A 14595-nucleotide genomic window follows, 5' to 3' on the forward strand; every position below is an offset into this window, starting at 1 on the left:
GTCAGTCGTTAAGATAGGGTATAGTAGGCACATTGTTACCCTTCAAAAGGATAAAACATACTGGAAACTACTCCTTAGCTTCTCCTTGTAATGGATGAAAATTGTGTGTTTTGTACACATTACTGTAACATCTCCTTAACCTTCACCAGCATGGATAGTTATATTCTCTTGTATGCTACACAATTCTTAGGGAGTTTCTAGAAATCACCAGGTGTCAGTTAATCAGAAGATTTATCCTGGCTTTTTTGTTGTTTCCTTGTTTGCTTTGTTTTTTAATGAATTAAAGTAATTCAAATAAAGTTGTTAGTATCAAATGTAACTTTCCTATAAGACCTTAATTAATCAGGATTTTACTTTCCAAAATGATAATACTTTGTGCATTAGACAAGTTTCAGCCTTGCATTTAAAATAGAGCTTTGTCATGCTAGAGGCGGCTCTTTGGTCCCTTCAGTGGGCTCTTTGGCCCCTTCAGTGTGGGTCTTCCACAAAATACCAACCTCTGCGCATGGGCCACGAAGTTTCAATCGCACTGTACGTGCATGCCCGCACGTGGTATTTTGTGGAAGAGCCACACTGAAGGGGCCAAAGAGCCACATGTGGCTTGCGAGCCGCAGTTTGCCGACCACAGACCTATGTCAGTCACATGGAGCACATACACAGCAGTGATGAAGTGAAACAGTAAAAAACATTTAAAAGAAAGATAACAACTCCTGACCTTTACTTGTGGTAAATAAATAATAGAAAACATAAAGCACATATGTACATACATCGAAATGATGAAACCTTTTTTTTAAATAAATAAATGGGAGATGGCGACGTAACCACGAAATGACTTACGCCGAGTCCGACGTAACCCAAGGACTGTCTGTAGTCTTTGAAATGCCAATGATATAATTATGGCAGCTAATTCACACATTATGTCTTATTTAGACTTGTGCTAAAGTCACTTTGAGTTTCAAAACAAACCCCATTTGGACAGCATGGGTAGGTAACCCAGGCAGTAAGAAGGGTCTAATTCGGAATTTCCAGTGTGTGGCAAAGAAACACAAAGGAGAGGATCCAGACAGCGAAATGGGAGACTTTGCTGTTCATGTGGGAGCTTTACAGGGATGTGCAGTCAGAAGTGGAGACAATTCTATGCTCAATGGAATAAACGAATCTGAAATCTCAATTATGAGAAAGGATAAGCAGACATTGTGCAATTTCAGTCTTTATTTTGAAAAATTATTTATATGACATACAATTTGTAAAAATAAAGAGAAGTTACTCATTATTGACAATCCTAACACAATCAGGTATTACTTGGAGTTATTTTTTATCATTTGTCTTTATATTTTTATATATTTGTAATTTTAGTGTACTAGAGGCCCGATGCATGAAATTGGTGCAAGAGTAGGCGCTTCGCAGCCCAGCAGCTGCGTTGCCTTCGGATCCTTCCGGGTGCAGCCCCCAGCTTCGTCCAGAAGGGTTTGTCTTGGAAAGGGACCGCCCGGGAAGGGATGTCTTTGTCTAAATTAGCATATTACGCTTTCTATTATCCTATATAATAAAATATGTAATATGCAAATGGGTCATTATGCCCATGAAAGCCATAACAACCCGAATGCATAACGACCCAGATCATGGATCAGCAGGAGGGGTGGGGGTAGCAAGCTACAAGTGGGCTCTGGAGAGCTAACAGGAGTGGGCAGGGCAGCGAGCTATGAGGGAGGGCACGTGGGAGGGGCGATGGGGGAGCTACAGGAGGGCGGGGCAGTGGGAGAGAGCTACTGGAGGGCAGCAGCGAGCTACTGGCACATGGATTCATGCACAGGGCTACTAGTTTTAGATAATATTTTTTCTCATGTTATCTTTATAATTTTCCTTATTGTTTTACAGTCTGCATAACTAACATGTATAAACTTTATAATTTTTAGTTTTAGTTTTAGTTAATCCTCACCTGAAGATATTTTTCTATTGATTTTTAGAGGGAGTGGAAGGGATGGTGAGAGACAAAGAGAGAAAAATTGATGTGAGAGAGACACATCAAGTGGTTGCCTCCCACACGTCCCCAACCAGGACATAGGATTGAGCCTGCAACCAAGGTATAGGTCCTTGACCAGAATCGAACCCAGGACCCTTCAGTCTGAGGGCTGATACTCCATCCACTGAGCCAAACCAGCTAGGGCATATAAACATTTTAATGTAATATTTCAAAAGTATATTTAAAAAAACAAAACAAAAACAGAGCAAAATAGTATAATGAACCCCTACCTAGCCATCACCCAGATGAAAGAGTTGTTAATTTCATATGTACTCTTACCCACTTCCTCATCTTCCCCTGTATTATTCTGAAGCTACTTTCAGTATCCTATGATTTCATGTGTAAATATTTTCAGCATATCACCCTCATTTTTAATGACTTTAAAATAGCCACTGATCAGGGGAGAGAAAACAAAACATCCTTATTCATTCCTTTATTGTTAGATATTTTGTGTTTTCTAATTCTTCACTATTATAAACAACACTGTATTTATATTCTCTTACATAGTTATTTTTTCCTTAATTTGGGCAATATCCTTAGAATAGGTTCCCAGACAGAAAATCCATAAGTCAAAGTGTATAAAAATTATTATGGCTCTGGATTATTATTTCCAAGTATATTTTAACTGTGTTCTACCAATTTATGAAGCCACTACTAATGTCCCCTAATATTGCACCATGATCTTCATTAAGTATTTCCACTAAAAAATTGCTACTGAATGGAAGGAACAACAATATTTCATTCTTGTTAAGCAAAACAGTGAAGAAGGAAAAAGCTTGTTTTGATGCCAAGAAGCATAAAGGTGTTTCCAAAGCCAAGCAAGGTATTGTCCTTGGACAGGAAGTAGGTTTGATTGGGATGAAGGGCACCTGGGACTCTTTGACTGTTTCTCCTTTGCTCAGCCCACTCTACATATCTCTTTTCCACCTTTTCCGCCCTTCTCTTGTCTTTGAAGAATCAGTCTGGCCAACTTAGACGAAGTAACAATTGCTGGAAAACGAGTCAGGAGATGAAACTAGAAAATCTCAAAGGTCACCTTGAGCTAAATGACTCTATAACTTGCGTTTTCATCAAGACAGCCTTAACGGAATTGTGGTAGGCAGTTAGACAGACCTGAGCAGAGAGAGCAAGGACTATGGGTCAGGTACAGAAGGTCACTAAAGGGAAAAGCCTTGGGTGCCTAGAAAAGGACAATTGTAGGGTGACACCTTGCCGCCAGGTGACCTTTCCTCCTCCTAGCATATTGCTGGTCATGCATTTTGGAATCCCTAACCTTTCCTCCCTAGAGATAACATCTAGGCCTCAGTTGTATTTCAGCTCCAGGCCGAGAAAAGCAGCAAAACCAAATAAGTGATCTCATGGCTGACCTCAGGACCAGCTGCATTGGCACTGACCAATCAGTGGAGACCTTGACCTTGAAAGGACACACCTGGAAAGCTGTTGAATATTCTATTAAGATCTTCTCCTGGGACCTTCCCTAAAATCTCCACCCATAAAACCCTTAGGACTGAGGACTCCGTGAGCTCTCCCTCCCAGGAGCAGGCCTGCATCTTCCCCTCTCCCTCCCCATCCCCATCCCCATCCCCCCAGCGTGTTACCATTACCTTCCTAATTCCCAAACTTCAAGGACCCTTCCTTTGCCTCTATCACTTGTTTCCTAATCCCATTTCTTCTATGAATTACTTCTTCCACCTCTGTGATTTTCTCTCATAAATGGAGTCTTGGCTTTTTTAGCCAGAACTCAAGTACCGAGGTTACTGAACCCAGGTCCAGTCTGACCCCACTGGACTAACACCTCATGCTCTGAGTAAGCCAAGCTCCTGATGATAGAATAACATTTTTTAAAAATATATTTTTTAAATTGATTTCAGAGAGGAAAGGAGAGGGAAAGAGAGATAGAAACATCAATGACTGGTTGCCTCTTGCACACCCCCTACTGGGGATCTAGCCCGCAACCTGGGCATGTGCCCTGATCGGAAATCAAACTGTGACCTCCTGGTTCATAGGTGGACTCGCAACTGAGCCATGCCAGCCAGCCTAGAGTAACATTTTTAAGGAGGACTGGGAAAAAGTAAATAATATACTCATGAAGAAGACAGATACATAAAAAAGAATAGTACATTCAACGTATCTTCTTATTTAAAATAATGAAACAAAACATTGGCTACTTACTCGTTATTGTATTTAACACGTTTAATAACGTAAGTTGTCCCATCAATTCTGTGTTTTGCTTTGAAAACACTGCCATATGCACCAGAGCCAATTGGTGCTATTTCTTCAAAATCCTTGATAAACCTTAAAGGATAAACGCCACTGTTATTCTAAGATCCAACGCTAGCTGGCCCCCACCCCTTCCACTCTCCCTTAAGGCCACTGATGAAATGGACTATATAACAAACTTGCCTCCCCACTTCTGAGTAAGAAGGGCCCGCTCCACACACAAAGGATCGTTCCTCCCCCACCTCCTCTCAACACAACAGATCATCCCTGGGAGACACAGGCAACTCCTGGCTGTACAACTGCCATGAGAAAGAATCTTCTCACAAGCATAAAATTTTAGAAAAAAAAGCACCATATTGTGTTCCACGGCTACCATCAAGCTATTATAAGAGAAATGAGCAGGTGCTCAGGGCCAGCCTGGCTCATAGACCTCTAATTCTATCACAAAGACCTGCCAATTCTACTTCTAAAACGTATCACTGGTATCGGCCCACTTTTCCCATCTGACATCTTCACCTCAGTCAAAGCTTCCACCAGGCTCCTGCAGGACCTTGCTAACCGGACTCTCCACTTTCTCTCCTCCTCCCATTCAATCATAATCCACGCAGCAACCAGTGCAATCATGCCTCTCTATTGCCTAACCGCCAATAGCCTAGCTTTGCATTCAGCAACAAATGGAAAGTCGTTAAATGGCCTCCATGGGGCCTTGTGATGGGGCCTCTGCTCCCTCTCCAGCTTGTGCCCTGGCACAGTGCCCATTTTCACTGCATTCCAAGCACAGAACCTTCTCTCTGCTCCTTGAACCCTCACGTCTCCTGTCCTATCTTCATCTTCCCACCTCCCTGTGCCGCCTCATCTTTCAGGCCTCTGACCATAGTTTGTAATTACAGACTTTTCAGGTAATTTTCAACCCCACAAAACTCTATGAGGGCAAGAGCTGTTCTATTTGTTCCTACTATAAACCCACTGCCAATGCCCAGCACAGTGCCAGCTATATATTAGGCAGTTATTTGATAGATGTGGATTCTTTATTGGTTTTTTGTTTGTTTTAGTATTGAATTTACTTTTTAAATTTTTCAATTTTTTTTAATCCTCACTGAAGAATATTTTTCCATTGATTTTTAGAGAGAGTGGAAGAGAGAGGGAAAGACAGAGAGAAATATTGATGTGGGAGAAACACATTGACTGGTTGCCTCCTGCATGCACCCTGACTAGGTCCGGGGCTGGGGAGGAGCCTGCAACCAAGGTATGTGCCCTTGACCAGAATCAAACCAGGGACTCTTCGGTCTGCAGGCTGATGCTCTATCCACTGAGCTAAACCAACTAGGGCTCTTTATTGTTATTTTTAAACTTATTTGCAATGTTCTTTTGTTGCAAATAGGCCTCTTTTATTTGAACCCAAACAAATGATCTACTACAAGAGACATCCTTTTTCAAAGTGAAAACTGGAAAATGAAAAACAGATTCAAGTGGTACTATTCTGATTATGGCAAGAGTACTTTTTTTTGGGGGGGGGAGGAATCACTGGTTTATAGGAATATTTGCTTTCAATATTAAAAACTTCCACAGATCTCAGAGAAACCCACATAAGCATCACACAGATCTACATCATCACATTCCATTTAGATTTGTCAAAACTTTACTTTTAGATACAATGATCTGCTGTGGGCCTGACTGTACCAAAATAATTTCAGGTGGAAATACTAGTATATACAGCCTGTCTGATGTACAACAGTTCCTTATGAAACTTTTGTGGAATAAACAAACATATCTCTAAGCAAATTCTGTTTTACAGTTCTTTCTTACCTCTCATCCACAGTATGCTCATTTACAGGAGAGTCAAACTTAGGCGCCAAATTTCTAAAAATTAGAGAAGAATGTAAAATTCAAATAAAATTGAAATCAAATGTAACTTGCTTAGAGTGGTTTTATGCCATGTACTATGCTTTTTTTTAACTTTGCTTCACTTAGCATAATAATCTCCAGGTCCATCCATGCTGCTGCAAAAGGTAAGAGCTCCTTCTTTTTTATAGCTGTGTAGTATTCCACTGCATAAATGCACCACCGCTTTTTCATCCACTCAGCTACTGATGGGCACTTGGCCTGTTTCCAGAGCTTATTACTAGATTTTTTATATTTTGAATCAACATTTGATAGCATTTGATCTTTTTATTTCTTACCTGAGTTTACACCATTTCTACTCTACCTGTTTATCTGCAGAATAATGCACTTCTCTTGAAAATCTCTCGCCAAGCCCACTTCCCTTAACCAATTACTCTAGCAAGATCCCCGTAGGCCTTTATGTCTACCGTGTACAGTGTGCGTACAACAATTTCTCTGCATATTTAAAATTATTTGTTTGTACATTCAAGCTTTTTGTGATCTTTAACCATGCTCTCTACTTTTTAAAAATATGTCTTTATCAATTTGAGAGTATGAGGAGGGAGGGGGAGAGAAACATTCATGTGAGAGAAAATCAATCAGCTGCCTCCTGCACCCACCAAGGACTGAACCAGCAACCTGGGAAGGTGTCCTGAATGGGAATCTAACCAGTTACCTTTGAGTGCATGGGAAAACACTCAACCAGCTGAGCCATACTAGCCAGGGCAATGCTTTCTACTTTTAACCCTTTGCGCTCCAATTTTATTTTTGGAATTCAAACAGTCTGGTCCAAATTGGAAGTCCTTCCTCTCTTGGTTGCAGTAGTTCCCTGGCGGAAATTGCCAATTAGCTCAATCACCAACTTGATGTTGGACCTGCTACTAGCGCCTGGTCTGTCGAGTCAGCCTCGACGTTGGAGCGCAAAAGGTTAAAACCCTACTCAAATAAGGATGTACAACACTCTACAAATACTCGAGTTAATAAATAAGGTTGACAGACTAAGTCTGAAAGAAAACTTCATTTCAAACTAAATTCAATGCATAATGATACTCACATTTTCACGTTCTTCAAACCTTTTCTGAGACTACTCTATAACAAAAGAAAACAAAAAGTTGTTTCAAATGATTAAATCAATTCTAATGCTTTTATCCTTTTTTTTTTAATTTTCACCTGAGGATATGTTTTTTTGTTTCGTTTGTTTTCTAAAGAGAGAGAAAGGAAGAGAAAGAGAGAGAGAGAGAGAGAGAGAGAGAGAGAGAAACATCAGTGTGAGAGAGAGAGAGAGAGAGAGAGAGAGAGAGACATCAGTGTGAGAGAGAAACACTGATTGGTTGTGCTCCAACTGGAGATCAAACCCACAACCTAGATATGTGCCCTGACCAGGAATCAACCCTCCATCTTTTGGTGTATGGGATGACACTACAACCAACTGAGCCACCTGGCCAGGGCTCTATTGCTTTTTCTTGCTTTCTCTCCTCCTTTACTTCTAGCAGGTTTTGTAACCACAGTTCTTTACCATAAGCTCATCAATCTTTGTACTCTTATCAAACCCTGCTACCCAGTTTACTTGCTTGTATCAATGTTCTCATCTATTATAGCAACCAGACAGATATGGCCATTGTAGGGCATGTTCTGAAGAAGCACTGATTCTCCAGGTACAGAAGATGGCTTCCCTGCTGATCCTCTGGCCAGCAGAGCTCAGCAAGAAGGCATGCATCCCATCAGTCACAGCGCTAATCACGACACAGATGGAGCCCAGGTATCTAGTTTAAAACAGTTCCCCTAAGGGTTTCTGATCTGATCACCAGTTAAAAAGTGCAATGCTGCCAAACCGGTTTGGTTCAGTAGATAGAGCATTGTCCTGCGGACTGAAAGGTCCCAGGTTTGATTCTGGTCAAGGGCATGTACCTTGGTTGTGGGCACATCCCCAGTAGGAGGTGTGAAGGAGGCAGCTGGTTGATGTTTCTCTCTCATCGATGTTTCTAACTCTCTATCCCTCTCCCTTCCTCTCTCTGTAAAAAATCAATAAAAATATATTTTTTTAAAAAGTGCAATGCTGATATTTCATTTTTAGTACAAATTAATTTCTATATTTAGCAAAAAGCTGGAATCTTCAATATATCTCTCAAAAATTAATGTCCTAGTTATTTTCATTCATATTCACTATTATTCTGGTAGATTTTGTGGATTTCTTTTTCAACTTAAATATAGTGATACAGAATGGGGAGCATCAGACTAAGTTTCTTGTGCTCATATCACCCGCCAGCCTCAGTATTGCATGATGACTACACTACAGAGTAATTTAGCCATTCTGTTCATGAGCAATATTTTTTTCTAATTTCTTCCCATTACATCCAATGTTGCACAGAATATTCTTACACCTGTTTCTCTGTGCACACATGCATGTGTTTCTCTAGGAAATATCCCCAGGAAGGGAACTCCTTGGCATTATAGCATGTACACCCTCAACTTTACTACATGTTGACAAATTGTTCTCCAAAATGGTTGTACTCATTTCTACTTGCACCAGCAGCATATAATAGTTACTAGAGGCCCAGTGCACAACATTCGTGCACTAAGGAGTCCCTCAGCCAGCCTGTGCCTCCTCGCAGTCCGGGACCCCTTGGGGGATGTATGACAGCCGGCTTAGGCCCGCTCCTCGGCTGCGCTCGCCAGCTGAGCCCAGCTTCTGACTGAGGAGCACTCCCCCTGTGGGAGCACGCTGACCACCAGGGGGCAGCTCCTGCATTGAGCATTTGCCCCCTGGTGGTCAGTGAGAGTCATAGCGACTGGTCATTCTGCCATTCAGTCGATTTGCATATTAGGGTTTTATTATATAGGATAAGGGAACATAGCTGTGTCAATACTTACTATTGCCAGACTCAAATTTTACCAACTTGATGAGTTTAAAATAGCATCTAACTGTTCTTTTGAATTGTATATCATTTCATATGTTATTTGACCATCTGGGTATCTCTTCTTTGAATTTTCTGTGCAGATTGTTTGCATATTTTTCTACTGAGTTGTCTTTTTCTTATTGATTTGTAGTTCCTTACAAATAGAATAACTTTTGTAACACTAATCATTACCGCAAAATTTATCTTATTTATTTCGTTTTTATTTAAGTTTAGTTCTGATTTTTTAAAAACAGAAGCAGAGCTATATGAATGAGTCTTTTAATTACTGCTCAGCTGGTATAAGATAAAAAGCAAGATCACAGGAATATTTGAAAATATGAAGGCCAGTAGGGAGAGAAAGATGGATGTGACAAGTGGGAGAATTCTACACGTGAGGGATGTGGGTTCATAAAGAAAGAAGAGAGTCAAAAGCCCCAAATATTATTAGGTAGTGAGAGCACAGGAGATAAAAATAGAAAAATTATGTTGAAGGTCATTTTTAAGTGAGGAAGCACAAAGGGGATTCAGACTAACTAGGAAGTTTGGAGACGAATACTGTACCACAGAAGATGAAAGAGCATTACTAACTCTGTCACTGTTATAATTTCTCTCTGATCCATTTCCTGAAAAGCCACTTTCAGAGGATGATTCAGAATTGCTAGAAGAAAAGGGAGGAATTATTAGTTTATGAATTCTGTCTATTTTTGTTGGTAAGTAACTTATTTCCCTAAATTCTTTTTAAACAATAAACATTTTTCATAAAAATGTGCTCTTTCAGGCAGCAATTTGAATTTCTTAAATATCACAGCTGTCTGTACACACTTACGGTGCCATCGAGAAGCTGCTCCCACAGTCACTGGACCCAGCCAGGGGAGCGTCAGCGGATCCCGAATCACCTTTCTGGAAGAAAGAGAGCCCCTCAGGGGGTGTAACTACAGCTAAATGCTTCTCCACAGTGGCTCGGTCTCCGTGTGCTAACTGCCACATCCATTCCTCCACATTTACCAAATCCACAGCCACACACAATTAGGAGATTAACGCATGGGACACAGGTGGGACACGGAATCGAGGAATCTTTTTGCTATGTGATTGGTTGTCTTGACATCATGCAAGCACAGTCAAATCTCAAAGCAATTTCAGAGAAAATTATAAAGTACAAGAAATACATCCAAAGGCAGTACGTACCGTTGAGCTTTTTTCTAATTGTATCTTTTCATATGCAAGTTTAGCAGCCAACTGTTTTGCCTTCTGTTTAGTAGAACCTACAGCACCAGGATATTCTTTCTGTCCAATTTTGCATTTACAAAAAAAACTAGGAAAAATGATGGACATTATTTACTGAAATACCAAAAAATAGTAAATCTAACTTATGATTTGAAAACACACACACACACATCAATAAAGGCCTTAAAGCACACTAAGGTAGCTTTCTATTTCATGTCTTTTAATTTAAATCTTCAATAAGCTGACCAATTTGTCAGAATAACCAGGATTGGCTGACATTTCAGGTTGCATTTTCCAGGCAACTTCTAACTTTTTGTTGCTTCCTTCAAAGATCTGGCATAAAGGCACTAAGTGGTGATTTTTAAAAATTCCTTAAAGGTCGCCCTAGCCGGCTTGGCTCAGTGGATAGAGCATCAGCCTGCGGACTGAAGGGTCCCAGGTTCGATTCCGGTCAAGGGCACATGCCTGGCTTGATTCCCCAGTAGGGGGTGTGCAGGAGGCAACCGATCAATGATTCTCTCTCATCATTGGTGTTTCTATCTCTCTCTCCCTCTCCCTTCCTCTCTGAAATCAATAAATAAATATATTTTTTAAAAAAATTCCCTAAAGGTCAAAACATATGAAGGCAGAAATGGAAAAGAGATGATCGGCAAATTTTTCAGAGATGTTCAAATAGGGAAGAAAAAGCCAGTAAAAAAAACGGGGCTTCTACAGGAGAAACAATGAGGTTGCGCTGTTTTGTGGGGAATGAGCAAAGCAAGGATTCTGCTCTAACCCCAGCATTTCCTGCCCCCACTATCTGCACAAAATTCTAAGAAAAATCCCCATAGTGCAAAACCCCTCAGGCTGAAGCCCACTCCTCCTCATATGAATGTAAGGACATTTGTGGTTAGGCCAGGACACTTGGACAATTATATAATAATTATTACTTTTTAAAATATATTTTTATTGATTTCAGAGAGGGAAGAGAGAGAGAGAGAGAGATAGAAACACCAATGATGAGAGAGAATCATTGATCGGCTTCCTCGTGCATGCCCCATATCGGGGTTCAAGCCCACAACCTGGGCATGTGCCCTGACCGAGAATCCAACCGTGGCCTCCTGCTTCATATATCGATGCTCAACCACTGAGCCATGCTGGCCAGGCATAAGAATTATTTTTAAGGTGGCAAAGCAATGCACATGGTCAGTATCATGGAGTTACTATAGATTACCACAAAATTGTTCCAATATATATTTATTAGAGAGAGAAATACAGCTAACCAGTGTGAGACTTCTCCTCTAGGTCCTAAAGGGAGAATGAATTAGGGGGCTAAGCTAAGTGACTTCATCGCTTCTATAAGTTCCTATTTTTCCCAGGCACCTCCTAAGAAGACTTCTGTCTTTTAGGAATCTAATGTTAGAGTACCTAATTCATAGCAAACAAACAGCTAAGCTAAGGAAAAGTAAAATAATTTATGAGCCTGACCCACAGAATTCACTTTTGACTATTTCATACCATCACATTTTTCTCTTCCTCGTCTGGCCTAAAAGCCATGGGAGTAAAAAGTCAAACATGAATAGCTCCATCAATTCAGAGAACAGTATCTTAAAGTGATTGTTTGGGCTATTTGCATTTAGATTTTTTTCTCTTATTTAATTGACTGGTTGTAGCTGAGAAACAATCTCCCTTATGCTCATTGGTTTGTTTTTCTCAGTTCCAGTCCATTTATATACATATTTAATTGATTTCAGAGAGGAAGGGAGAGGGAGAGAGAGATAGAGAACCATAGATTGGCTGCCTCTTGTATGCCCCCTACTGGGGATCGAGCCTGCAACCCAGCCGCGTGCTTTTGAGTGCCCTTGACTGGAATCGAACCTCGGACCCTTCAGTCCACAGGCTGACGCTCTATCCACGGAGCCAACCAGCTAGGGCCCAGTCCATTCTTTATCCTCACTTAAGTCTTAGCTCACTGGTGACATTTTCAGTACCTGAAACTCTTAATCTGTCCCCCTCATCATATTCCTCAAATCCTGGTCTCCTCATAGTCTAGGACAGCCGTGGGCAAACTACGGCCCGCGGGCCGGATCCGGCCCGTTTGAAATGAATAAAACTAAAAAAAAAAAAGACCGTACCCTTTTATGTAATGGTGTTTACTTTGAATTTATATTAGTTCACACAAACACTCCATCCATGCTTTTGTTCAGGCCCTCCGGTCCAGTTTAAGAACCCATTGTGGCCCTCGAGTCAAAAAGTTTGCCCACCCCTGGTCTAGGACGAAATACTATTCCTCCTAATACATGGAATCAATCTTCAGAGGGACACCACTTAAACAAACATGAAAGATGAGCGCTTGGACAGACAGAGCTCTCATCGTGTGGCAGGGCCGTCCTCACGCAGCCACTCCCATTTATGATCTCAGGGCTGGAGAGATCTCTGCATCCTTCATACAGGACACTCCTAGGGGTCCTGCAGATTAAACCATCCAGATAGGCCTCAGAAATAAAGGATTGCCCAGATTTGATCAATTATGCTAGATGGGTTCCAAGCTTTCAGCATTCAAGTATTTTAACATTTTAATTACAAAGCTGTCCAATAGTTTATAAGTCCTGTAAAACCTTCCATGCAAAATGTACAAAAAGGACAAACATTTCCATAAAATTAGACATGGAAATAAGCTCATTCTATTGCTTAGATTCAATGAAACAGAAGGAAAAACCCGACTTCATCTCACCTTCCGGCCCCACCGGGGCTCAATTCACTTCTTTGTTCATAATTTACAGAGAGTCTTTCCTTTTGGGCAATCCTATCAAGACGACCTATGAAATTCTCACTGGATAAATCATCTGAAGTATCTGTTGTCGGCAGGGATAAAGGATTAGATTCCTGCAAAGAATAAAAAAATCTTGTTTTATGCGGATGACAACAAAGATTTAACTCTGTATTTTCTTTTTCTTTTTTGTTGTTGTTAATTCTCTCCCCAGGGCATTTTTTCCATTGCTTTTCAGGGTGAGTGGAAAGGAGGGAGTTGGGACGGCGAGAAAGAGAGACCGAGAGAGGAGGAGAAAGAAAAATATCCTTATGAGAAGGGCACATCCACTGGGTTGCCTCCTGCACGTCTCCCCAAACCCAAATCCCAGGTATGTGCCCTTTACCTGGAATCAAACCCTAGACGCTTTACTGCTCGGCTGATGCTCTAACCACTAATAGCCAGGACTCTGTATTTTATTTTTCTAATAAAATTACTAAATGTGTCATTTGATAAAGAACTTAGATTTTATATACTCCCCTACTATTCTATTACTTTGAGTAAAAGTAGAAACATATACTTTCCTCTACCAGAAAATTCCCCCAAGAATTTTAACAATAGAAAAAGAATCACCCCATTTTCCTTTTATAGTTTCACTTAGAGGCCCGGTGCACAAAATTCATGAACTCAGGGTGGGCGGGGGGGGGGGGGGAGGTCCCTCAGCCCAGCCTGTGCCCTCTCACAGTCCAGGAGCCCTTGGGTGATGTCCTACTGACCGCTTAGGCCCGGGTCTAAGCGGTCAGTAGGACATCCTTAGCACTGACACGGAGGCTCCCCTGTGGGAGTGCAATGACCACAGGGGGCAGCTCCTGCATTAAGCGTCTGCCCCTAGTGGTCAGTGCGCATCATAGCAACCAGTCATTCCACCATTTGGTTGATTTACATATTATCCTTCTATAATAAAAAGCTAATATGAAAATCGACTGAATGGCAGAACGACCAAAATGCCTACGGGCCCCTCACCCTGGCCAGCCCTGCCCATGGCCCCTCACCCCAGCCGCCCACCGCTAATGGCCCCCATCACGGCGGGCTGGCTGGACCCCACCAGTGCACAAATCTGTGCACTGGGCCTCTAGTATAGGATAAGGAAAAACAAGAGTCAATTTTCTGTTTTTCCATGCAAAATCCTGTAACACTTTCTAGCTTACTGTACCCTCAAAAAAACAAAATAACAAATATTGAACTAAAGTTATATCCTTGATGATAACTTAATGGAAAAGGTGAATATAACAGCATCAATCCTTCCATTGCTATCTGCATCTTCTTTTAGTCCTAACCTAACAAAATTGTGTCTAAAGTTTTGCTACTTTATTAATCTTGTTTAAACAACTGACTTTGGATTTAATTGATCTTCTTTATTTTCTTTTACATTACTTTCTGCACTTAGTTATTTTCTGTCTTCTGCTTTTTTTGGAGAAAATAAAATAGTTAAATTTTTGTTCTTTTTCTAACTTCTTGACTTGGTTTTCTAGCTCATTAATAACTTAGGAGTTTGTGATTTTTGCCAAATTTATTTTTTCAATTGAGGGTTAGAAGGAAACATCTTCAAGTAAGATTTTGCA

General features: G+C 40.9%; 1 protein-coding gene across 1 annotated transcript in view; it reads right to left on the minus strand.

The window, feature by feature from the left end:
- LOC102421654 (interferon-induced, double-stranded RNA-activated protein kinase-like) overlaps window positions 1-13133 on the minus strand; it is an 18649-nt gene extending 5516 nt beyond the window's left edge. Inside the window, exons 1-7 of the mRNA XM_023748387.1 lie at window positions 12959-13133; window positions 10207-10333; window positions 9848-9921; window positions 9583-9679; window positions 7179-7213; window positions 6050-6103; window positions 4196-4318 (exon numbers count right to left, since the gene is read on the minus strand). Coding sequence (XP_023604155.1) covers window positions 4196-4318; window positions 6050-6103; window positions 7179-7213; window positions 9583-9679; window positions 9848-9855 — 317 coding nt within the window. The 5' untranslated portion in view covers window positions 9856-9921; window positions 10207-10333; window positions 12959-13133. The remainder of the gene's footprint in view (window positions 1-4195; window positions 4319-6049; window positions 6104-7178; window positions 7214-9582; window positions 9680-9847; window positions 9922-10206; window positions 10334-12958) is intronic.
- Window positions 13134-14595: the final 1462 nt, after the last annotated feature.

This window comes from Myotis lucifugus, unplaced genomic scaffold (genome assembly GCF_000147115.1).
Source record: "Myotis lucifugus unplaced genomic scaffold, Myoluc2.0 scaffold_1351, whole genome shotgun sequence".
Classification (NCBI taxonomy): Eukaryota; Metazoa; Chordata; class Mammalia; order Chiroptera; family Vespertilionidae; genus Myotis; species Myotis lucifugus.